The 25,745-nt window shown below is 39.7% G+C and overlaps 1 protein-coding gene across 1 annotated transcript in view; it reads left to right on the top strand.

Annotated features, from left to right (window-relative positions):
* Positions 1-24,915, top strand: part of C6 (complement C6) — a 60,876-nt gene extending 35,961 nt beyond the window's left edge. The window contains exons 11-19 of the mRNA XM_045079511.1: positions 2,147-2,313; positions 3,938-4,163; positions 5,280-5,451; positions 5,705-5,816; positions 8,905-9,037; positions 9,973-10,161; positions 16,051-16,141; positions 19,537-19,778; positions 24,369-24,915. Coding sequence (XP_044935446.1) covers positions 2,147-2,313; positions 3,938-4,163; positions 5,280-5,451; positions 5,705-5,816; positions 8,905-9,037; positions 9,973-10,161; positions 16,051-16,141; positions 19,537-19,778; positions 24,369-24,550 — 1,514 coding nt within the window. The 3' untranslated portion in view covers positions 24,551-24,915. The remainder of the gene's footprint in view (positions 1-2,146; positions 2,314-3,937; positions 4,164-5,279; positions 5,452-5,704; positions 5,817-8,904; positions 9,038-9,972; positions 10,162-16,050; positions 16,142-19,536; positions 19,779-24,368) is intronic.
* Positions 24,916-25,745: the final 830 nt, after the last annotated feature.

The raw sequence follows: 25,745 nt of genomic DNA, 5'->3' as shown, positions 1-25,745 counted from the left end.
TCTGGGTCTCTGCCCGTGTTGGGAGGGCATTGCCCCCTACCATGTCTTAGCTTTGCCTCAAAGTCCTTTCATAGTTCTATCCTCCCTAAGTGCCTAAAATCACAGAATTCTTCCACGGCCCTAACTCAGGAATCCTGAATTGTTGCACCACTCTCTAACACTAAGACAAAATGTTGGGTTTTTTGTGCACCTTTTGTCCCCCTCCCTAACCTCTCTTCTTATCTTCCTTCCTTCCTTCTTTCTTTCTTCCCTTTTTTAGTTCTCTATGGTTTTGCTAATATTATTTATGTACTTATTTTCTCTTCTCATTGAGAGTCTATGTCCTTCAAATACAAAAGCCATATTTTACATTTCTCTCAGTCTTTAACCTAGCATATAGCAGATTCTCAACAAATGCTTATTAATCGTGATGAAAATTTGCCTAATGTCAAAGCACGTTTAAGAGTAAAACATACATGAAAACATACTCTGTCGACGTCTGATCCTGAGCTTCTTTGATTAAATCACTGGACTCCAAACTTTTAAAATCTGTAATTATATCATTAAATTTTTTTTACTATATGTCCCTAATATACTTACTTAAAAAATACTAACAAACTTTATAAATGTAGTATTCTAAAAATATGTTATGCACAAAAATATATACAGACATGGAAAAGAGAAATTTTTGAAATATAGCTTACATGAAATAAACAGAATTTTTCAGTGTCCTGCTCATATTATGACAAATTAATATTTCATCAAAAACTCCTTGAAATGTTTGATATGTTTTGGGCAGCTTTGATATCAGTCTCATGTTGTGGCTTACGAGAAGCTTGTGTAAGTAACAGAAACATCTGTTCTTCAATATACTACCATCCTTAATATGCATTTCCTTCCTGGAATCTTTTTAAACCACTCATTGTCTTGCAAGAATTAGTTCTGTTCCAGCTAGCTCATGGAGTATAAACAGACTTAATGCTTACTCTTTCTTCAGGACCCCACGCTTATCATATTAACTCTTACTGGTGTCAATCCGTTCATGAAATACATGATATCAAGCCAAATGTGAACTAGCGTGTCAGAGCTACTGACAATTGGTACACGATATATTGACAAATACTAATTTCTCTCCTTTTTTATATGAAAAATAAATACAAAACCTCTAAAATGTTTTCTTATACCCCCTCTGTGTTATCTTACACAACCTCACTTTGAAAGGGATATACTACTTTCTTCACAGAGAGAGTACTTCACCCACTGGGCTCTTGTTCTAGATTTTCACTGTAGAACTTCAAATCAACGGAGCCATGGCTGATCCGTACTGCACAATAGATGCAAAATTAATGCCATAAACTCTCACCCAGAGCACTAACCTCCTCTTCATTTGCTTTTATTTCTCACTATGATTTCCTATTACTCAGTCCCTACCTTTGTTAATTAAAGACATCATTAACTCATAGGAATTGTTTTTTGAAAATCTACGTAAAAGATCTGCATACTGTACATTAAATATCATTGCTCCTAATGAAACAACGTGCCACCTCTTAACTTGAGGCTTAACTTTTTCTTCCTCTTTTATTAGTTGTATCATTGCCCCCTGTCTTTGAGCTTAAAAGCATTCTATCAACTTTAAATGGAAATCTCCAGCCTGGCAGTCCACTGATTGGATATCAGAAACCTGGTGATTTGTGCTATTCTGAAGTCCCAAGTCATATGCTGATACACTTCAAAAGTGGGAGCTCTGGCTTCCAAGAGCTGGGAGCGGAGTAGCCTGGACTGGGGCAGCATCTACGCCCCAGTCTACTCCCTCTATCCCACCCCTAGTTACTGGACATGTGTTCAGGTTAAATTACCTCTAGCTTCAGTGCCTGTGTTTATAATAATATCTACTTCTCAAGATTGTTGTGAGAATAACTTAAGACAATCAGTGCAAAGTGCCTGGCATAGACAAGTTGCTTAATAAATGGGAACAGCTAACACCGTTATCATTTCTGTTACTGAACTCCCTGGAGGGTTGAGGCGGACTGTTCTCTCGCCTTTCACTAGCTTTTTTAATGTAGCTACATGACTACCATCTACTTCTCCTCCCATGCAAACAGGCTTTTCTTTAAAGTCTGAATGTGCAGTAAAGTTAAATGAGTCATTTTCTTGAAACACCTTGCAGGTTCGGTTTTGCAGGGAGCAGAGAAATCTATTTCCCTGACTCGAGGTGGGAGGAGTAAGTACGCCGCCGCCTTGGTGTGGGAGAGGGGGACCTCTGGTCCTGCGGAGAAGGAATTCTCAGAGTGGTTAGAATCCGTGAAGGAAAATCCCGCTGTGATTGACTTTGAGGTAAGAGTCAGAAATATTATGCGTCAGAGAGCTACAGTGGTTCTCTAGCAACCTAAACTGCACACCATGTAATCCCTTTTCCGTTTTCCTCGCACTCGAGAAAGGAAAATGTCTTTCTTTAGTGTGCATTTCTTTTTTAAAATGTTAAATCACACATCGATTATGTTTGCTCTTCAAATGAGCGATCTCTGGTAGAATCCTTAGCATACATAAAATACCAGGAAGGGTAATTTATTTTTAAGATTTTATCTATTTATTTGACAGAGAGAGAGAAAGGGAGCACAAGTACAGGGAGTGGCAGGCAGAGGGAGAGGAAGAAGCAGGCTCTCCACCTGGCAGGGAACTGGAGCGGGGCACCCGTTGTGGGGCTCAATCCCAGGACCCTGAGATCATGACCTGAGATGAAGGCAGCCGCTTACCTGCTTAACTGACTAAGCTACCCAGGAGCCTCCAGGAAGGGGGAATTTGGGGAATACATCTGCTCAGGCTTGCCTTAACTGGTGCTTTTCAGCGCCCCGTCTGCATAATAAATCTGACTGGTGTACCTTTCTTGCAACTTTTTATTCCATGAGCATGCCTAAATGTTCAGTCTAGCTCTGTGGGATAAATGGGGTCTTAGACCCATTTGGCTTTCAGTTTCTATCACTATTGATTAAAATTACCTGTCCTGTATTTGTTAGGATTACATAAAAAGGTGATTTTTATTATTGATGGAATACTTTGCCCACATATCAGTCATATCATTTAGAACCAGTTTTGACTAAGCATAAACACATTTTTAAAGCCCTCAAAGAAGCTATTCTGCTCATTTCATTTAAATGAAGACAAAGTAGTTCAATCATTATGAAAGAAGAATAATTTACATGCAACGTGAAGATACATTGAGCTCCACAGGCTATGAGGGGAAAATGAGATTTGGCTGCCCATCTGGGCACCTGTGACTCATATGCTGCATTACATAGTCATTCCTTTGAGGTTTTCAAATGTTAATAAAATGAGCCCTGATTTTGTGTTAGTTCTATTATTTGTTACCATAATTCTTCCATTCATCCTACGGTCAAGTTCTTCTCTCCCGCTGCATAGTTTCTCATCTGGTCCCACCAAGAGCCAATCCTGTCTGTGGAAAAAAGAACACAGAAAGCCTCTCTTCACCCTCTCTAGATTTTTCTGCTTAAATCAAACCTAATGAGGTTTTGGCAGAGCGTGCACGAACCGCCCAACTCTCCATCACCTCTCTCAGTGACTTGAGGCATGTATTTGTTGCTTACTGAATAATGTGGTATAAGTCCAAGGAAGCGACACCTCCCGGGAGGCTTCCTTCCTAGCCCAATTCCAGGGAAGGTAAGCACCAGAGACATCACATCAGGGACAAGAGAGTCCAGGTAATCCTGTAGAGAGCTGCTCTACCCTCCCTAGAAGGGAAAGAAAAGAAACTCCCCTGCTCTAATACAGAGGGTTTTTCTCCACTAGTTCAAAAAGCAGATATGCTATCTTGCACAATAATCCCTTTGATGTGTAAGATTTTCCAGACCTTTCCTCTCAGTCCATGAGAATTGATCAGTAATGGCAGCATATGCCCAAGGAATGTGGTGGACCACACCGCCTCTCTACCATCTGCTCTTAGCTTGCTCCCATCACGGACTTGGTGAGAAACATCCCCTGTGCGGTGACAAGAAGGAGCAACCTCAAGAAAGCTTTCCGAGAATACGCGGCCAAGTTTGACCCTTGCCGGTGCGCCCCATGCCCTAATAACGGCCGCCCTACGCTCTCGGGGACCGAGTGTCTGTGTGTGTGCCAGAGCGGCACCTATGGAGATAACTGTGAAAGACGCTCCCCAGACTATAAATCCAGTGAGTATCCGTGACTTCCTGTGGGGGAGGCCCCTCTTCCCCACCAAAAGGTGTCCTAGGTTGGTCAAGGAAAACAAAAATTTTATTTTTCACCTTATGCAAACTCACAAGGAAAAGAAGCCTGTAAAAAAATTAGACTCTAAAGTCAAACAAACAGCCCGGTGAGAGTGAGGCTCTGCTGTAACTTACCAGCTGTGTAGCCTTGGGAAGGTCACCCAACCCCTCTCTGCCTCAATCCATTCATCATCAAATGGGGACAATGCCAGTATGTACCTGAAAATTTTATATATGTATGGAATAGGCAGCACAATGCTTGTAACCTGGGCACCTGTGGCCAATAATAAATAAATAAATAAATAAATAAATAAAATAATTTATTAAAATTAAATCGTCAATTTAATTTTAAATTAGTTAATTTAAATTTAATCTAATAAATGTATTTACTTTAACTTAAAATTTAAAAATTTAAGAAATTTAACATTTAAAATTTAATTTAATACTTTAAATTAATAATTTAAAATTTTAAATAATTCAATAATTTAACAATTTAATAATTCAAATTAAATTAAATTGTTAATTTATTAAAAATAAATAAAATAATAAACCATACTATAAAATAAAGTATGTGATACTGTTGTTATAAGCCTGTTCTGTTGTATAATGTAGAATGACGATGGCTTTATAATCAGAGATAAATTAAGCCCCCACCCAAGTTTTCATACAGGGCTAAATAACATTCATGGCTACCTCTAATCCTCCTTAGAAAGGGGATGTGTCATGTGGGTAAGAATGTATTCTATTACCTTTAAGAAAATAATTTGATATATATTATATTCAGAAGTTTGTCTTTATACATATATGTATGCATCTACATATGTGTGTATGATAGTTGATAGTCGAAAATGATTCATAATTATTGCCATTTTACTCAGGCTGTGGGAACAGGAAAGGGAAGTCAGGCAAGGTGTCAGGCCCTTTGCACAGGTAATTTCTTTTGGACCATCACAGGGTCCAAAGAATCACACAGCTAAAAAGTGAGGAGACCACGTCAGCTGGCTTCACACCCCTGGCTGTCTCAGCTGCACCAGGAAGGCGGGGGGGCTTCCTGTGTTCCAGATGCGGTGGATGGGAGCTGGAGCTGCTGGTCTTCCTGGAGCGCATGTGATGCTACTTACAAGAGATCCAGAACCCGAGAATGCAACAACCCCAGCCCCCAACTGGGAGGGAAAAACTGTGAGGGGGAGAAGCAGCAAGAGGAGCACTGCACGTTTTCAATCATGGAGAACGAGTAAGGATAGGCGACGGGGATTTTTTTTATTTTCCTCTAAGGAAAGAATCAGAATTTTACCTATTCCAACACAGTGTGTTAGTGGGGGTATTGGTGGATCTGGTGCTATCCATTTCTCTCTAATGTTTTCTCTCTATATATCTACTCATACAATTCATATGTAAATGGATTGTGTGTTATATGGGTATCTATATACACCCACCCAAACACACATTTGTTACATTATAAACACATATTTACTTTCCTCTTTTAGTGGACAGCCATGTGTCAGTGATGATGAAGACAGGAAAGAGACAGATCTCCCTGAGACAGAATCAGATTCAGGGTGTCCTCGGCCAATTCCTCCGGAAAATGGATTTATCCGGGTAAGCATCCTGACCTTCACTTCGACTTTGGAATCCAAACCATAGAACATAAACTAGGCATTTTCTTTTATTTAGCGTCATTGTTTTCCCAGTTTAATCATCTTCTATTGACTTAAAAATTAATACTTAGAAACACTCTACCACGCCTATGTCTTGAATTCCCTGGAGAGGTCTCCCTCCACACCTGGTTGTTAGAGCAAGGACAGCAGGTCGCCTACGTTTCTTGGCACTACTGGCTCCTAAGCTAATGATCCATTATGTGAATGGAAAGTGGAGCTTGGCCACAATATCGGTTCAGATGACTTTTGAGAATCAGAGACTAAGATCTGACTATTTATTTCTAAGTCTGAGCAAACTAATCTACTATCTAAGACATGTTTTCAGAGAGAAAGCTTAATCACAGGAGGTGTAGAGCCTATAAGTTAGAAACCTGTAGAATTAAGTTAGAAACCTGTAGAATTCTTCAGCAGACAATACAGTTTTAATACCTTTTAATTTTATCTTTTTTTCATTGAGCTGCAATGTTTCTATGGTTTAAAATAACTAAATATGTTTGTCAGACAGACCTGTGGTTGAGATATAAATTAGACATATAATATTTAAAATGGATGACAGAAGGCATGCTCCTTAATCAATTTTACCTTCAAAAAAATTTTTTTAGCTTTCTTAAATTCAGCAAAGCCTTTAATCTTTTTCCTACTGTGTCATATTTATGATCAAAAATCAATAACCCTCAATTCTCCAATGCCGCCATATAAATATCTATGGAGGCTAGTTCGGGCTAATGTACCCTCCGCATTCATTTGTCTTCTGCCTAAAGATTGTAAGGGGAGGAAATATTTTAGAGTGAAATAAATGTCATTTAGTCCTTAGAACAGAGATCCAAGAACTCTACAGGGCACTGGAGGGCTTGTTAAAACACAGATTGCCGGGTCTCTTGCCTGGGATTTCTGATTCAACAGGTCTTGGGTAGCACCCAGAAACCGTCCTGTCTAAGGAGTTCCCAGGTCATACTGATGTGGCTATGTCCAGAGCCACAGTGTGGGAATGAGTCCCCCAAAAACAGGGGTCAGCAAAATGTGGCCCACAGCCCAAATCTGGCCGGCCATCTGTTTTCCTTTCTTTTCTTTTCTTCTTTTTTTTAAACAAAGTTTTGTGGGAATACAATCACACTCATTTATTTACGTATTATCCATGGTGGCAAAAACCGGAGAGCTGAGGAGTCACTGCCAACCCCGTGTAGTGAGGAGCTGTTGCTAGTCCCTGGCCTAGAACATACTCTTCAAAATTACATTTTGTCAGGTCCTGATACCCAAATAATTTTTAACCTGTTTTTGCCAGCTTCTCACAAACACTGTTAAAATGATCAACATTCTAATTTTAAAAGCACACAAAGGGTTTCAACAGTGATGCATTATTCGAATGACTCTTTTTATAAAATTAGATGACGTGTTTCCATTCCTATGAATATATTTATTACTTTTTGTTCTCTTTTGTTCTTTATTAAAGACCCACTCTCTATTGACAGTAGTTTTTACTCAAACATAATATAATTTTGATTTTTCCTAATGAGTACCTTCTGGGATTCCATGTAGAAAGATAACCCCTTGTTCTGAGAGAGAGGCAACTACGCCTCCTTCTAGGCTAGAGCAGCCATGTCCTTGCACAGGAAAGTAATTGCCTACCCCCGTAGGCAAGCGACAGTGACAGTAGGTAAAGTTCTCTTGTTCAGTCAGTCTAGCAGATGTGTTGGTGGAAGTTTGAACCTACACTCACAGGTTCCAGCCTCATAAGATAAACAGAAGCAGAAGCACAGGAACACATATTTATTTGGGGAGAAATGCAAGAAGAAATGTGCAGACTTTGAATAAAATAGCCACATCCTTAATGCTACGCATTAGTCGATTTCCCTTAGAAACAAAGCCACACCCATAATAACCAGTAGTGGAATAATCTTTTAGTAGTCAGGAAAGTAATCTTCTTCTAGGAGAAAAGTTGAATTATGTGGCCAAGTAATAATGAAAGTTAACAATAGAGCTTTTTTTTTTTTTCCACTTCCCTCAAAATTCGCGATTTCAGTTCTCAGAGAGTAACTTCCTAGTCAATTCTTTGCATTTTTCTTCCTCTCAGTAAGGAAAAAGAGTGTTACATTACTGCCCCCTCAGAAGAATGGTGTTTTGCATTCTTTCAGCAGAGTTAGTAAGCCTTTGTAAAGACAGGTGAGGCAGAAATCTGCTAGTGGAAGTGCCACTCCTGAGTCGGGAATGAAGCTGCAGTGTAGCACATGTTAAAAAAAAAAAAAAATAGGTCTTTGTACGAGTTTCCACCAGACCTGAGAGAATGGTCCACCTCATGAAGCTGGGAAAGTGAAGGTTTTCATAAAGGAAATTCTATTTGAGTTGGGTCCTGAGAGAGGGAAAGACAGAAGGTGTGGAGCACGGAGGGAACAGCCTGATAAAGACATGGTGGCATGACTGAGAAATATCACGTTCAGAGAATGGCAGGAGGTTTTGTTTTGTGAGAGGTAGGTTTTACAGGAGCAAAGGTTTTAGTGAACTCCCACATGATGGTAGTTGTACTTTAGTTACACATAACTGGGAAACTATAGAATGACTCCTGGGTTACTAGGAACTGAGTAACACTTTTACATGACATGTAGTTGATTAGCCACTATAGCAAATCCCTGTAGAATACATTATTTATTCAGTTTATAGCTACTCTAGGGTCAGTATATACAGATTTTTAACTTTTACAGTGGTAGGGCATGCTATATCCAGTGGGGAGGAAGTTTCTAAGAAAAAAAAAATATATATATATATATATATATATTTAGAGCAGCAATATGGAAGGTGGCTTAGAAGAAGGCCCAGTTAGAAGGTTGTCCTTGTAAGAGATCATAAATTCCATGATCAAAGACAGTGATGGTGGCAAAGGAAAAGGAGGAGCTTTGAGAGATGTTTAGAAGTAGAAACTGAGAGGACTGTGACTGAGGACATCAGGAGTGAGGGAATGGAAAAAATCCAGGACTACCCCCGAGGTATTTAGAGTTCGTGGCATTGATAATTTATGGCTTCTGTGTTAATTCTAGAATGAGAAGAAACTGTACGCAGTTGGGGAAGATGTGGAAATCTCCTGCTTTACTGGATTCACAACTGTGGGCTACCAGTACTTCAGATGTTTACCAGACAGGACGTGGAGGCGAGGAGACGTGGAATGCCAACGTGAGACACAGGCAGACTTTCTGCATGACTACTCTAAAGAATGAATGTGTCCCATACACCTAGAGCAAAATCACACCCTCAGATCACTACTTCGTACGATTTTACGTAACTCTGGTAAAAAGGTCTAGCGAAGCAGAAAAGAGGATTCATTTGGTAAAATTCAATTTCAAGATGTCTTCCTATTTCAGTTCTCAGGCTGCTGTATCTTAGCCTCCTAGACGCAGGACTACAAAGCATGTGCTTAGCAAAGAAATCCTGAAAGTCCGCTACCTACTTCGAACCTCAGACCTCAGGACCTTGCTTGATGCCCCAATTAATGCAAATTGATGAGTCCCAGGAAGATGATACTTACATTCCTTATGTATCAGAAATGGGATTTTATGTGACATGCAGATTTCTCCTTGGAGCATGTTCGCATCCTTTATTAAGGAAGAGAGGAAGAAGCCTGCCCATTTGTAGGCTACAGTAAAGTCAAAATAAGATTTCTAGAAGGCTCAAGTAGGAACCCCAAAGAGTTACTAGGGAGCCCCACGAAGGAGAGTTGAGACCAGTGTCTATTAGGACGTCTGCCTCTGGTCATCCACACTGTGGTGACTTGCTTTTGGGAACCCCTGCTATGGAGAAGAAGGGAAAAAGTATGTTTTAAAAGGAAAAGTCCCAATAATGTAATGAAAGTGGAAAGTTTCTGGAGCCACATCCTTAGCAAGGGAACCTCAGATGATGGAGCTAAAGGGAGTGGCTCAGGGGAGAAGTCTCTCAAGGTGGGATCCTTTGCCCACCCCCGGAACCCCACATTTCTGATCAAAACACGGCCTTAAAGCTGCACCCAAGCAATAAGTAGCATTAAAATCACCTCTTGGGCTGCCTAAAATCTGCTTACATTTGTTCAGTGTTCTGCTTCACTAAGCAAATCTGAAATGTTTCTCTGCCTGCAGAGACACAGTGCCTCAAGCCAGTCGCGCAAGAAGGTCTGACGATCTCACCATTTCAGAAATTTTATGAAATTGGCGATTCCATTGAGCTAACGTGCCCCAAAGGTTTTGTTGTTGCTGGGCCATCAAGGTACACATGCAGTGAGGGTTCCTGGACACCGCACATTTCAGACTCACTCACCTGTGAAGAAGGTGAGTAGCAGCTCAGGGGTCTGGGGTCTGCTAAGATGCCCCCTTCCCCAGAGTGGTTGTATAGCATCCACAGTGGGGCTATTTCCTGAGTGTGTTTTGGGAAGGGAAAGTAGAAGTTTCCCCAATGGGCTGGGTTTCATATTTCAACCTGTGTCATAATGAAGACAGGCAGAAAATGAAAGTTATTAGTTGGGTAGATATCTTCAGACTTTAGAGAGTGAGGTCAATGTTCTTCTCCAATCGAATGCTTCAGTTTTTGAATTTAACATCTAACAAAATCAGAATTTTTTAAAAGATTTTATTTATTTATTTGACAGAGAGAGAGAGAGAGAGAACAAGCAAGGGGAGTGGCAGACAGAGAGGGGGAGGCAGGCTTCCACTGAGCAGTGAGTCCCATGCAGGGCTCCATCCCAGGACCCTCGGATCATGACCTGAGCCAAAGGCAGATGCTGAACTGACTGAGCCACCCAAGCACCCTAACAAAATCAGAATTAATGAAAATGTGCTTAAAGTGGAGAGCCATAAAAAAGTAATGCATACTACTTTTTAATTACCTAAGCATTTTGTTTTCATTTAAAATATATAAATGCAGGATTATTCACTGATTTATCAAAGTAGGACCAAGATCTTATTTTCTAAAGGGTCTTCTGATATGAGTTCCAAGACTTCTTCCTCAAATAAAACAAATACCTAATGCATTGTCTATGTTATCTCATATCAATTCCTCTAAAACAATGTGTGTTTTTTTTAACTCCAGATGGGGCACTTCTTTTAAAAATCACCTCTGCTGGGGCGCCTGGGTGGCTCAGTGGGTTAAGCCTCTGCCTTCAGCTTGGGTCATGATCTCAGGATCCTGGGATCGAGCCCCACATCGGGCTCTCTGCTCAGCAAGAAGCCTGCTTCCCCCTTCTCTCTCTGCCTGCCTCTCTGCCTGCTTGTGGTCTCTGTCTGTCAAATAAATAAATAAAATCTTTAAAAAAAAAAAATCACCTCTGCTTAGGTCCCATCCCATGATTCTGATGTCACTGAGCTGCAGAGGGCCTGGTATTTGGTGTTTATTTAAAATCTCTTCCAACTAGCCAGATCCATGCAGAGTTGAGAACCATTGTTTTGGAGAGAGGAAAAAACTTAAAGGCACTTTTGAAACAAATTAACTAGAGAAAGCTTTTAAATTTATCTACATCTGTATCTATCTATCAATATATACATAGAGTAGTCTGTTTACAAGCTTGTGTTGTATTTTGAGTAATTAGGGGAGGAATGTTCATTGAGGTAGTTCCACTTCTGGGTGGAAGCCTGCTTTTTTTCCAGGAATCCACATACCAATCTTTATTTGGATTGAGCAGAGCGCCATGGTGATTTTAGTTAGGGGCAAGGATCTTTCAAAACTACAGCGTAAATGGTATAATGAGGGAAAAGTCACCACATAACCTCAGCTTGCTGTTGGCCTAAGATTTCCTCACCACAACAGGTGGCCTCAACCCCCCTTTGATGCTTAGCAGGTGCCTTTCTGCTCCGTCCCTGCCCTGCTCATTACTATCTAACTGCCTACTCTAACCAGAGGAGCCTACAAACTGGGAAGTTCATTTATCAGGCAACTGTCATGGAGGGGCAGGAGAAAATAGTCTGGTGAGCAGTAACTTGGAAAAGTGGTTAAGGGCTTCTAATAATTCATATTTTCCAACTTTTTCAGCAAGCTTTTTTGAAACATGTCTCATTTTATTAAAAGAATCCTGGGGGCACCTGGGTGGCTCAGTGGGCTAAAGCCTCTGCCTTCAGCTCAGGTCATGATCCTGGGGTCCTGGGATCGAGCCCCACGTCGGGCTTTCTGCTCAGCAGGGAGTCTGCTTCATCCTCTCTGTCTGCCTGCCTCTGTCTACTTGTGATCTCTGTCTGTCAAAACATAAATAAGATCTTTAAAAAAAATAAAAGAAAGAATGAATGAATCCTGGAAGATGTATCTGAGATCTGGTATGATCAGGCCCATTTTGCTTGGGCCATTGCCAAGGTTGGGCAATTTGGGTCAACGGGAACTGACCAACAGAGGTATTCCTTCCCCAAGCTCACTGCCATCTGGCCTTCCATACCTTCTTCAGGCTATCCTAATGTGTGAATGAAAGGGGAAAAGTTAACCTATTAAAATAACCTTAACACTATTGATAAAGAGATATCACAGAAATTTGTGAGAACTTCAAGTTGACATTATGGCTGGATTTCACTTGACTCCTGATCACGCATACAAGAGGGAACCACAGGTTTCAGATGGTTAAGATCCTCTTGGCGTCTTAGGTAGTATCTTCTCTCTACAAACAGCAGCACTATCACACACACACACACACACACACACACACACACACACACACTCCTATGATGCATTTGGAGAAGAAATTGAAATTATAATCCAATCTGAGAGAATGAACTTTTCTACATCCAGATAAAGTCAATAAACATCCTATCTCATACATTCTCTTTCCAGCAACCCTGGCAAAAAGATCAATGAGGGAAGTCAGAGAGAGAGAGAGAAAATCAATAAAGTTGAACACTTTCCTTTCAATGTGCGAGGAACTGTGAGACAAAGAGGCTTTCAGGCCATCCTTGGTTAGGAAAAGATTTTTTAATTATTTCAACGTGAAAAGGGTTTGGCTTCCTGAGGAAATGAGATAGTACATGCCTTCACAGTTACTTTTTCTTCCTCTGAGAAACTGACACTCCCAAAGATCCCCCCAATGCCAACCCTCCAAAGATCACAATGTTCTCCATTCCACATCCTTCACAAAGTGTGCGGCGCAGTATGGGCAGCTGACAGCTGGTTCTGACTTCCACCTGATACACTGAGGGGTCGGACTCCTTGCGTGTGATCAATGACAACTTTGAATCAGTAGTGCCAAGTGCTTGAAAGTTGATTCTCTTTGGAAACGATGTACAGCTCAGAGTCCTTCCCTGACCTAAGTGTGGACTTATTTCCGAAGGGCAGAGAGGTATAGCTTCTACAACAAAGAAAAATAATCCCATGTCAATGGAAAAGCTCAATATCTGAGACCTTCCCAGCAGTGGTAGGTCCCCATGTTCAGTAAAGTTATGGGCCAGATTTCACCAGAAGGAATAAGGTTCCTGACAGAGAATGAGAGTGGGAAATAATGAAATTCATTGCTATGAAGAATACCTATTGATTCTTAAAATCTTTACTTTTGCCTCTAGCATAAACCTCCTTCCCTCATCAAACCTTCTGCCTCGTAGTGTAAAATGGCTATCTGTGAGCTTGGTCTCCTATTCCATCATTTAATATGGCAGAATATCTAGCTATAGCTGCCTACTGCCATCCTTTGATGATTACTTGTTTCCAGAAGCCATTGTGGTTCTGTGGATTAGTCAAATTCAGTTCTGGGAAGTTTGTTTCATGCAATAGGCTCAGAAAGTCAACTCTAGGTCGAGTTCAACTAGTCTAAAGGTTCTCTGGATGGCCCTTCATGTAAGCCAAGACAACCAAGACTTCCCCTTCATATAATACACCCAAGTGTTACTCCCTCTGCTTTAACGCCCATTGCTCACATACATACTGTTCAGTTGCTTGTCTTAGATCAAGCCTCATTTATTTGTGGATTGTTCCTTGTATTTCTCAGTTGAGGTCTCTTATTATATGGTCTCTGGAACCATGTTCCCTTTCTACAAAGCACCTATCATGGTCTTTATGTATAAACCCATTACTATGATTATTTATGATTAAACTATGTTTTCACAGTGTCCTTTACATTCATGCAAAAAAACTTCTGTTTTCATTCTTTTTATCTTTTTTCCCCCGCCATCACATGCTAGTGCCTAGAATATCATGCAGGGATAAACACCTGCATTTGGAGTTGCATTTCTCCATGGATTCTTCTTAGAAGAAAATCTGACTTTCGAGACATTACCCCCAAAAGAACCATTTTCACCATTGTCACCACCATCACTAAAAGTGATGGATATTATTTTGATCCTCATCTCCTTTGACCTCTTAGGAACATCCAACAGTGTTGACATTCCTTTTCTTTCCGTGGCTCCCAATATACAACACCATCTTTTTGGCTTCTGCCTCTCTGGCTGGTGCTCTCTGTTTTTGGCAGCCTCCCGCCTGTGCTTGGACATTAAATGCTGGAGTTCCTCAAGGCTCATATCTGTCCTCTCCCCCTTATGCTACTTTTTCCTGCTGGGGAATCATACCCATACATATGGCTTCAATGATTCCCCAAAGAACAATAATAACAAATTTATTTCATTAGCACAGACTTCTCCACTGAGCTTAAACCCAAATGGCCACATGTTAATAGATACATTTAAAATACATATATTTTATGTACCTATTTTGATATAGTTTGTTTGAGTGTCTAAAAGACACCGTAAATTTAAGAATGCTTGGGTGGCTCTGGTAATGATCCCAGGATCCTGGGATCAAGTCCCACAATGTGCTCCTTGCACAGCAAGTAGCCTGTTTCTTCCTCTGCCTGCTGGTCCCCTTGTTTATGCTCTCTCTCTTTCTCTCAAATAAATAAAATCTTTTTAAAAAATAAAGACACCACAAATTTAACATTTGCAGATAAGAACTCTTGAGTCATTACCCTTCCCTCCCTAAAACTAAGCATCTTTTTTTTAAAGGTTTTATTTATTTATTTGACAGAGAGAGAGATCACAAGTAGGCAGAGAGGCAGGCAGAGAGAGGGGGAAGCTGACTTCCTGCTGAGCAGAGAGCCTGATGTGGGGACTCTGAGATCATGACCTGAGCTGAAGGTAGAGGCTTAACCCACTGAGCCACCCAGGTGCCCCCCAAAACTAAGCATCCTATAATATTTTCTATTTCAGTTAAAGCACCAAAGCCTATTGTCTAATGCAAGCCAGAAACCTAAGAATCATACTTTGCAGCTCACACAGCTTGTCCACGATATGCAATTTCATCCATTTAACCTGCTAAATATGTCCCAGGCTTATCTACTTCTCTTCATTTCCAACTCAACATTTTGGTCCAAATTACCATCCTCTTTCACCTGAACTACTATAATCATCTCGTAGATTGTCTACCTTCTCTGTCACCATGCCTCTTCAAATTCATTCTCCAAACAGAAGCCAGAATTAATTCCTTTTTCAGAATCCAGACCTGATTTTGTCATGGGACCCCCTGTTTAACCCCCACCGAAGACTGGTCATTGTTTGAAGCAAAAATCTTTCAAAAGCCTTGTAAGCCCCCACACAGCCTGACACGCACTTACCTCTCTGGCCTCATCTTGTTCCATGCTTTTGTTTTTCTGCACTAAAACCACACAGGCCTTCTCACAGTTCCAGGAAATTCACTTGCTGCCTCTCTTTCGACATTCCATGCCTGATGGTTCCTCAGCCGCGAACACTTTCCCTTTCGTCTTTCCATTTTGCCAGTCCTAACCTTCCTCATGACATCAGATTTCTTGATTATGTGCTTTCTCTCTACTAGCATGAATAACATGAGCAATTCTATTTGTATTCGTGTGTTTGATTAATGTCAGTCTGCCCTCACAAAACTCTAAGCTCTGTGAGCATAGACTCTGTATGAAATTGTACTCAATCCACTATTTTCCAGAACTTAACACAGCGCTAAGACAGGAAGTATTTTAAGAACAAATGAACAGAAATTTCACCAATTCCATTTTCTTCAGTTCCATGAACTTTATAGCAACTTCAGGCTGGGAAAAAGACGGCTCATGAGAGCTAGAAAGGACCTTTCAGACAGGATATTTCATGAGAACATATTTGGAAAAAGGCAAAATGAATACCCTTACTATAGGTGATAAGAGAGAACTTTTCACCACTGCCTCCCCTCCTACGTCCAAACTTATCATTTGGAATCCATGCGGTGCACAGCTCTTTACCTCTTTTCTTTTGTTTCAGATTCTTTGACAAAATTAAAGGGCCATTGTCAACTAGGACAAAAACAGGTGGGATCTGAGTGCATTTGCATATCTCCAGAAGAAGACTGTGGGTGAGAGATACTCTATGGACTGTATTTGGAAAATGGGAAAACCAGTCTAGTGTAACCAGCTCGATAGAGGAGCTGAGCTTCTTGAAGCACAAACATGAAACATATTAATTTTTCACATAACTGATACCCCCTCTGCTGTGTTGATTTCTTCCCCACTGGTAGCAAGCTTTCTTAATTATCTCTCAGCCCATTCCCTAAGTTTGTGTGGCATTTGTTTATGAAGAAATTTGCAGTTTTGTTTATGAAGACTCATTCCTGTCCATAATGGGTTTCAGACTCAATTATTCTCAAAATCTTCCTCTTGCTTCTAAGCATGGGGCAAGGTTGTGACTCCAAAAGCTTAGAATAGAGACAGTGGCATGAATACAGACTTCACAGATAAACACACCCCTTTGTCAGTTTATTTTTTCAAGCTGGGGTAGAAAGAATGAAGAGAGAAAATGATACATCTCCCTCTGACTGCCATGACTAGATGACTATCTCCTTTTTGTTGTTACAATTGCCTTATCTTTTTTTTAAAGTAATCTCTACACCCACTGTGGGGTTTGAACTCACAACCTCGAGATCAAGAGTCACTTACCAGCCAGTCACCCCTAACTGCCTTTTCTTTACATGAACAAACTAAGGAGAGTCAAGGGAGCTTCTTAATTTAAGGGTTACTTTCAGCTGAGTTTAATTCAAAACAATGTTAGCTGAAGATAAATTTTGTTTCTCTATCTCACAAAATAAATGCAGAGGTAGGCATTCTAGGGCTAGTATGACAACTCTCTCGTTGCCAGTAAGACTGAGGCTCATTCCAGCTCTGGTTCTACCGTCGCCCTAAAAGTTATTTCATGGTCAGAGATCGCTCTGTAGAAGCAGGAAGGGAGAATACCAAAAATGGACATTTTCCCTCTTTTTAAGGAGAATTCTTGGAACACCCATCACTCACTTCTACCTCATTAAACTTCACTTATTCATATGGCCACATGAACTTGCAGGGGAGGCTGTGAAGTACAGTACTTTGGCTGGATGCATAGGCCCTATGAACAAAGTTACAGTCAAATGACTGAGGAGGAGAAAGACTGAACATTGGGATAGTAAGCCAATAGACTGTGCCCAGGTGTTATCCTTCACTTTTAACACTAAGTAGCTCTCATGTTCCTCCATGCTGGTGAACGAACACTTACAGGGATTTCTTATTTATTTAGGAACACTCTAGGGTATTTTTGCATATAATGCCACAAATAGAATTCAGCACAAAGGTTGTCCTCTCTACCTGCCCCCCCAATTTTCACCAGAAATGGCCCACCGTGTAGCTTCTTGCTGGTGGAGTCTTCCTCATCCAGCAGATGGCCTCCTGGGGAGTACATGCAACCCTCATATTGCCCATGTAATGCAGGGGAAGCTTCTGTCTTAATCTTTGCAATACCAAGTTGGGAGAACACAAACCATCCTCTGGAACTGTCAGAATTTCAGCTCTTCCTTACCTCTCTAGCCTCTTTCTGTAGTCCTCAGCTCTCCTTTACACAGCATTGAAGGTATTTGTGAGAAGTGACTGGCCCCACAGCTTAAGTTCTCTGTGCACAGAGAGTGAGTGGCCTTTATTCCTGGAGATCAATTTACACACTGATGCCCTGATTGTGGACTCTAAAACTGACATCCAAGAAGAAACTCAAATTTACAGTAATCAAGAAGCTCTTATCCTCTCAACAAAAGGAGGACTGTGGCCACTGGCTAGGTTTCGGGAGGAAGACCCAGCATCTACTTAGGAAGATTAAGCAAGTTACCCCGGGAATGACATAAAAGCTCATGCCCTCAATTGCAGTACAAACACACTTGCAAATATATATATATTTTAAATATATATATTTATAATATATATTATATATATAAATAAGTGGTGTCATTTATGCTCTTCTCATTTTGACTACCCGTCGTCATTCAGGGAAAATTCATCACTATACACATGGAGATTGAAAAAATACTATTTGGCTCATTTGAACATCCAAAATTTTCTTGATTCCAGTACCTTTTTTTTTTTTCCCCCCCTTTGAGGGGTAAAAGGAGGAGAAAAACAGGAGTGATGTCATTTCCTTTTTGCATATTCTAATTATAAAAAGAAATAAGGGCAGGTCACATTGTGGCATATTAATGCATTAGACTTAATCTAGAACCCCTATAGCTTTTTGATGTGTTTTATTTCTTCTCTCTTTGAATTCCTGTTTGGTTACTTGGCTTCCAATGGAGGTGAACTTAACAACCATACTTGAATGTTTTGTCTTGACTTTGTAACTGTGGCTACTTGAAATGAAGTTTATCTGGGGTTGATGGATGAATGGTAGATTTTTGCAATGTCTCAAGGCAATAGGATGTGTATTATTAAACTGTAGATATTCTTAGTACAGTAAATTTATGCTGATGATTTTATTCTGTATAATTTTTACCTTTTTGTTAGTATTTTTTCCTCCCACTTTATTGGTTTGCCTCCTGAGCTACCCCTCCTTACCCTCCCTTCTCCCCCAGTGTTTCAGTAAATTTAATTTAGGGTGCCTAGAAATTGCAAGTATTTTTGATTTGTATTTTATTATAAACAACTGGGTTTGTGACCTGTATTACTCCTGGTATCTTTAAAATATTGTGGGTGTTTTAATAAATTTTATATTTATTTTTTGCACTCAAATATATATATATATATATATATATTTTACATATATATATTTGTAAGTGTGTTTGTACTGCAATTGAGGGCATGAGCTTTTATGTCTATATATATATATATATATATATATATATATATATATATATATATATGGTTTCCAAATACTGAGTGTTATGGAGTTCTGAGGCAATCCAGAATATATGAGCCAGATTGGTCAGGGTTAGCTTCCAAGTGCAGAAGTGCAGCCAGTAATTGAACTGGACACAGAGAGGCACAGAAGAAAGACAATGCAATGCTGATGGAACAGAGCATGGGATGCCAATAAAGGAGAAGTAATCTTATCATTTTCAAAAATGATCAATACAATTGTCAGGTGATAGCGATCAGGAAGGAAAACAATACAATTCTAGAAAGGAAAGTTAATCGGAGTCAAGTTGTAGAAAGTTAATTGGAGTCAAATTGACTCCAATTGAGTCAAGATCCTCAATTTGAAGATCTTGAAGACCAGAATTGAAGAATTCAGACTTTGATTTGAAGACAATTGGGAGGAACACCAAGATAAAGATGAAACGTTAGAAGGATGAATCATAGGGCACGCCAGATGAGACGAAGAACCAAACAGAGAGAGGCTGGGGATGGGGGGGGAGCATTGGGGAAGAAAACTGGGTGGTGAGTCTACATATTATATTGGCTGCCTGCCATCTCTTTTTTTCTAATCTTCATATGCGAATGTTTGCTTTCCTCTCTTGGGCAGCCATTATTCAGAAGATGTCTGCGTGTTTGATACAGACACCAGCCGTTACTTTACTTCATCTTCTTGTAAGTTTTTGGCCGAGAAGTGTTTAAATAATCAACAACTCCATTTTCTACATATTGGTTCCTGCCAAGATGGTCCACAGCTAGAATGGGGTCTTGAAAGGAGAAGACTTTCAACCAATAGCACGAAGAAAGAATCCTGTGGCTATGACACCTGCTACGACTGGGAAAAATGTTCAGGTGAGCTCCAGTAGTGACCACGTCCTAGAAAGGCTCACACATAATCTTCATCTCAACTAGTTCATCTTTTTTTTAAAGATTATTTATTTATTTATTTATTTATTTGACAGAGAGAGATCACAAGTAGGTAGAAAGGCAGGCAGAGAGAGAGGGGGAAGCAGGCTCCCCGCCGAGCAGAGAGCCGGATGCGGGGCTCCATCCCAGGACCCTAGGATCATGACCTGAGCTGAAGGCAGAGGCTTTAACCCACTGAGCCACCCAGGTGCCCTGCAACTAGTTCATCTTATTTGCATTTATACTCTTTTTAAAAACAAAACAAAAACTTTTCCTTAATCAAAAATAACTCCTTTACATTGTAAAAAAAAATTATAAAGTGATTTAAATAGAAAGAAAGAAAAAAACATAACCCACCCACTGTTAGAAATAGCCACTTTCATAGTTTTAGGGTGAATCTTCCTAATTACTGTTCATTGCATATACAATCAGTACTACCCTTAGACTCCCGTAGAAAATCACTTGTCCCAGTCTCATGCTTCAGGCACCATTCCCTACCCCCAGCTTTGGAAAGCTTTCATCAGAATTGTCTAAGTTTTCTTCTGGCATCTGGGACTGGCTGGGACAACATAGCCAGAGGACCCTGAGCCTAGACCAAATTCCTCGTGGATACTAATTGCCAGAAGCATCTTCTTCAAATTTTTATAAGTCCTCCTAAAGTGCTTGGGACTAGCCAAGGTGTTAAACAGGTAGGACACTCTGGGCCCAGATGGGGTTGGCTCATGGGCTCAGGCACTGTTTCTCCCTTGTGGAACATTCTCTGACATTCTGCTTCTCTCTCACCATGCATGAGGTCAACCAGCTGCTCCAAGGAGCTCTGGGACTCATGCCTGTAGAGCCATCTGTGGCTCAGAGCTAGAACATCATTTCCAGAAAGCAGCCTGGTGAGCCACCAACCAGCAGGGTATTTGTCAAGACTGCTTGAGATTGGACTGCTGGTATGGTGCTGACCCTCTAAATTAGAGTGATTGTTCTTATTTATACAGAGAGGCATTTCACAAAAAATAAAATAAAAATAAAAAATTCCCCAGGGCCTTATAAATCTCAGGGATGGCCCTGATTACATTGCATTTTTTTTTTAAAGTATCACCCTTTACATCTTATTTTATATATTGCTGTTTTTCACTTAATATATCATGAAACTATTTTCACGTCATTATATATTATTTTGTAACATAATTTTCAATGTCTGCCAAAACCTATATGGACATTCTATAATTTATTTAACTAATCTTAAGTGTCTAGATCCTTCCCAATATTTTGCTGTTATAAACGGTGCTATAATAGACCAATCTATCACAGATAAATCTTTAAGATTATTTCCTCAGGATATACCTTAGAAAATGAAATTCCTAGGTAAACATGACTTCCGAATATAAAGTCTTTGTTGGTACTATGTATCAACTTGCTTTCCAGAAATGTTTTTACCATATTATATTCCTACCTACAAGATATAATTAAGACTGCCTTCCATACATTTACCAATGCTTGGAGTTTTTACTCCTTTATTTCTCTGTCAATTTGATACTCAGGAAGTGGTATTATGTTTCTACTTTCTGTAAGTTGCCCAATTTTGATCAGTATCAAATCATCTTGTAGCTAAACACTACTACTCATTTTTCATTGCCAGACTAACACCATTACCCAACTGACATATCTCTCATAGATGATAACTTATGGTAGAAAAGTACTGAAAGTATTATGTAATATCATTTTATATTTAAAATATAACCTTTTTCTTTGAAAATGGTAGCATAGGAACATTACTGTCAGGAATGCACACTGAAGATTAAAGGAAACAGGATTAAAATGGTCCCTCTATCTGTGCTACAATAGGGGAACTGGTATTTGAGGATGTGCTTAGTGTGAGCTTCCCTTCTTCCATACTTATCATGAAGAAAAGATTTTCATGGAACCCTGTATAGTAATGAATTTTTTTTCTATTTTCCACAAATTATTCTTTTCAGATCTGTCAGAGTAACAAATAATATCTGGCTTACAATTTCATCAAAATCTGCTTTTTCTATTAGCTCTTCACTGTACATATATCTAAATCCTACAGTCTCCAGGAGTCTGAGTTTGTCTAAAAAAAGAACAAGAAAAGTTTGAATATTTAATCAATATTGCTCAAGTTAAGAGAATGTCCTGGGATAGTCAAACTAATACATGGATATTTTGTAATGAGAAATTTAAGCCATTTAAAAGATTCTTTAGTTTTATACACCATCAGAGTACTGAAAGCATTTTTCCATCTAAAGATATGGTCTGCCTGGGTCAGTCTTCTTCAATTGGTGGGGAAAAGTCAATGTCACAAAGAATTCTGTTCAGTAACACTATAGAAGAGCATCACTGTACAAATCACAGCATTTATGAAAATGTATTTTTAGCAATCCACTCATGGCAAGTTGGGATATTATTAATTTTGAGTTGAACTGAAGGTCTTCTTGGTTGAACTGTGTTCTTGAATACATTGCATACTTTGCTATGCTTTTCCTTCTCTAAAATGAAATAAAGAAAGGTTTAAAATGGAACTTCAAAATTACATAAAGTTCACTTTTCAAAAGTTAGAACATGAATGGCTTCTTAAGGAGCCTATTTTTATGGACATGGGATGTTTTGCCTAAATTTCAAAAATATCCACCATTGGCTAATTGAAGGGGGAAAATCTATTCGGCACACATCCATTTAGTAGCCAAGATGTGGACGTCACTGTACAAGGTATGATAAAGACACTGAAGATAAAGGATAAAAATCTTCTGGCCTGGAAGTGTTTCATAAGGCTGGTAGGCATGAGAACTGAATGTTGGAGGATGCATTAGTAGAGGTGGTAGGAAGGGGCTTTGGTGCTGGTAGTCTACGGATAATCTTGCTAAGAGCATTTAAGCCATAACCATCCTAAAGGAATGGTGACCATGGCCTTTCCAAAAGCCTGGGGAATGGACATCCTCTCCAGAGGTGTCCTTCACTAAACCCTATTGTTTACAACAATGAGCAAGACCTTTCCCAACTAGAATCTTCTCTAGCTGGTGATAGAGGGCTTACAAGAGAATGCATGCTCTTTCATGAAATGTTTCCTACCAAAGACAGGAAGTCAATGAGTGTCTCCCTACTTCTTTCCCCCATTTTCTTACATTGGGAAAGAACCAATATCTGCCTAAAAGAAGCTACTTCTTAATGACATCATCACTGATTCTCAGTCTGACTCAGATAATTTGGCAACATGAGTTTTCCCAGATCTATCAATACACTTCTTTTTGAATATTTACACCTGTAACCCAAAATTCAGAACTGAAATCAACTGATGAACCTGAATTAATTGAGCACCTCAGTAAGAGGTAAATGGGACATAGAGATGAATGATCTCTCAAATAAACCACTTATAACTGTCTTGAGAGAAAGACATGTCAGTGTCAGATATAGTACTAACAAATGTCAGATATAGTACTTACAGATTTACACTATTAAATTTAGTTAAAATTTTAATTGACGTTTAGTTGGTATGGGACAAGTGACTATGAAATGCTTCATGGAGGAAGTGAGACCTGTAAAAACTGGATATGTGGAGGAAAGTGGGAGGGAGCACATCAGTGTAGCAAAAGAAGAGGATAGCGTGGGCAAGAGTACAAAAACTAGACAACCACTGAGGTCTTGGTTGGGAGGCACAGAGGGACTTACTCTACCTGGAAGACAATATGCAAAGAGATTTTGACGTCAAAGTGTAGAGGACCTTGACCTCTGATTAAAATATGCATGTATATAAATGAGCCTATATCACTTTACTCAAAATTTTTGCAATATTCTTGGCTTTGATAAGTTTATCTCAAGTAATTATTTTAAACTGATTTCATGAATGCAAGATCTATATGAATTATGAAGTGACTGGGTAGTTTTGAAACCAGGCCTCATGAAAGAATCATCCACCCAGAAATATTCTAGAAAGAAATCAGTAACTGTGGTGTAAGAGTTATGTTAAAGAATTAAAGCCTATGGGTCATTTATGATCTAAAACCTGCCTCTACCACTTACTAATTGTGGAACCATGAGCCAATCACTCAAGCTCATTAACAAGCTTGTGTGTAGAATTAGCATGATAATATAGAATCCATATGTTTTTTGTGAGGATTAAATGAAATAAAGAACGTAAATCTCTTGGCTTATTAGGTGGTTCATAGCACCTTCTCAACAGAAGTTAACTAAATGTTCTTGGGTGGTGCCAATGAGAAATAACAGCGAAGAGAGACAGAAGACATCGTCAAAATGGATTGACAGGATGTAGCGATCAACTGGATGTGGGCAGTGAGTGGGAAGGAGGTGCCAGAAACAGCCCAACTCCTGAATCTTACTGGCTTACTAGTGCATTCTGGTCTCTTCCAACCAGATGACTCCATTAGAGCACAGTTGGGTCTTTTGGATCATTGCCTTTTTTTCCAGCTTTCTAATACATTGTCACCAAAGTGCCTGCTGCTCTGGGAACAAACGAGGTAAAATCAAACCCCAAAGTCTGTGGTGAGTCATACTATCTCCCTCTCGTTTCAGCTTCCACTTCCAAATGTGTCTGCCTGTTGCCTCCTCAGTGCTTCAAGGGTGGAAGCCACCTCTACTGTGTCAGAATAGGATCATCAACGAATGAGAAAACAGTGAACATCTGCGAAGTAGGAGCTGTACGATGTGCCAACAGAAAAATGGAAATACTGTATCCTGGGAGGTGTTCAGCCTAAAGCAATTACTGATAAACAGATTTACTCTCTAAAAATAATCCCTACAAAAGGGCATCCTTCTACAAACAGCAGACTGGTGTGCCCAGAGCTTAGACATCAATTCTTTTGTGTTATTTTCATACAATTATTCACCTTGCCTTAGCCTTTCCCATCCAGTTTTAATCCATGATGTTCTGTAGTGTACACCCAGATAACAACTTTCACATTAACCCAGTAAATTCTTCTGTTCTTGTTGCACTAAAATGATGGGACTTCTGAGGACCTTATGAAGCCTGTAGTATTAAACATTCTCAGAAATAGAATTGAGAACAAAAACCATAATTGTCTTCAATTAATAAATAAACAGAAACGTACAACTTGTAAAACACATTCTTGAAACCCAGCCTTCCTTCATGCACTCATTCAGCAGATAATTCTGAATGTCTACAATGTGCCAAGTACTGTTTAAGATGCCGGGGAATTAACGGTGAATAAAAAGACAAAATCCCTTGCCTTCATGAAGCTCACAGTCATGTGGAGGAAGACATACAAAAAATAAGCATATAAATATATAATATTTTTTATGATGACAATTGTCATGGAGAAAATAAGGTAAGGAGAGAAGAGTTCCATCGTCTTATGCCCAGAAACACACCACAGTAATAAGCATCACAGTAAGGATGATTGAAAAGAAGTGGAAATTCCCTCATGTAAGGCAGTTAGTAAACTTCTGGAGTTCCATACTCTTAGGAAAAACAAGTCTCCTTGCCTCGGCTAAAGTGCATCCTGAAGCTTTTGAGCTGAAGCATGTGATGAGGGGAAAATAAAATCATTAGAGAATTGTGAAGGAATATTTTTTAAATTAAATTATGTCTTCTGCATTGGGCCACACCAAGTAGACACCCATTTCTTAGAGAAGCTAGGGTGTCATTTTATTGGGAAAGAGGAGCATCTTTAGAACAACAGTTCTCAATACTGATGTGCATCAGTCACCTGGAGTGCCTGCTAATTGATACACGTACCTGCAACACTACCCCCCCCCCCCCCAGTTTCTGTTTCAGCAGGTCTGGGGTGGGGCCTGAGAATTCTTAACAACTTTCCAGGTAGACTGACCATCAGGAGTAAGACATTTTGAAAACAGTTTAGAAATGGAGTCATCCAAAAGTTCATTCTGTTTGATTTACTAACTGATCTCAAAGCCTTACTTAGCTAGCCA

Source organism: Mustela putorius, unplaced genomic scaffold (assembly GCF_011764305.1).
Source record: "Mustela putorius furo isolate JIRA1106 unplaced genomic scaffold, ASM1176430v1.1 tig00000407_pilon_pilon_pilon, whole genome shotgun sequence".
NCBI classification, from domain to species: Eukaryota; Metazoa; Chordata; class Mammalia; order Carnivora; family Mustelidae; genus Mustela; species Mustela putorius.
The sequence above is the reverse complement of the archived record's forward strand: the minus strand, read 5'-3'. Positions and strand labels throughout refer to the sequence as shown.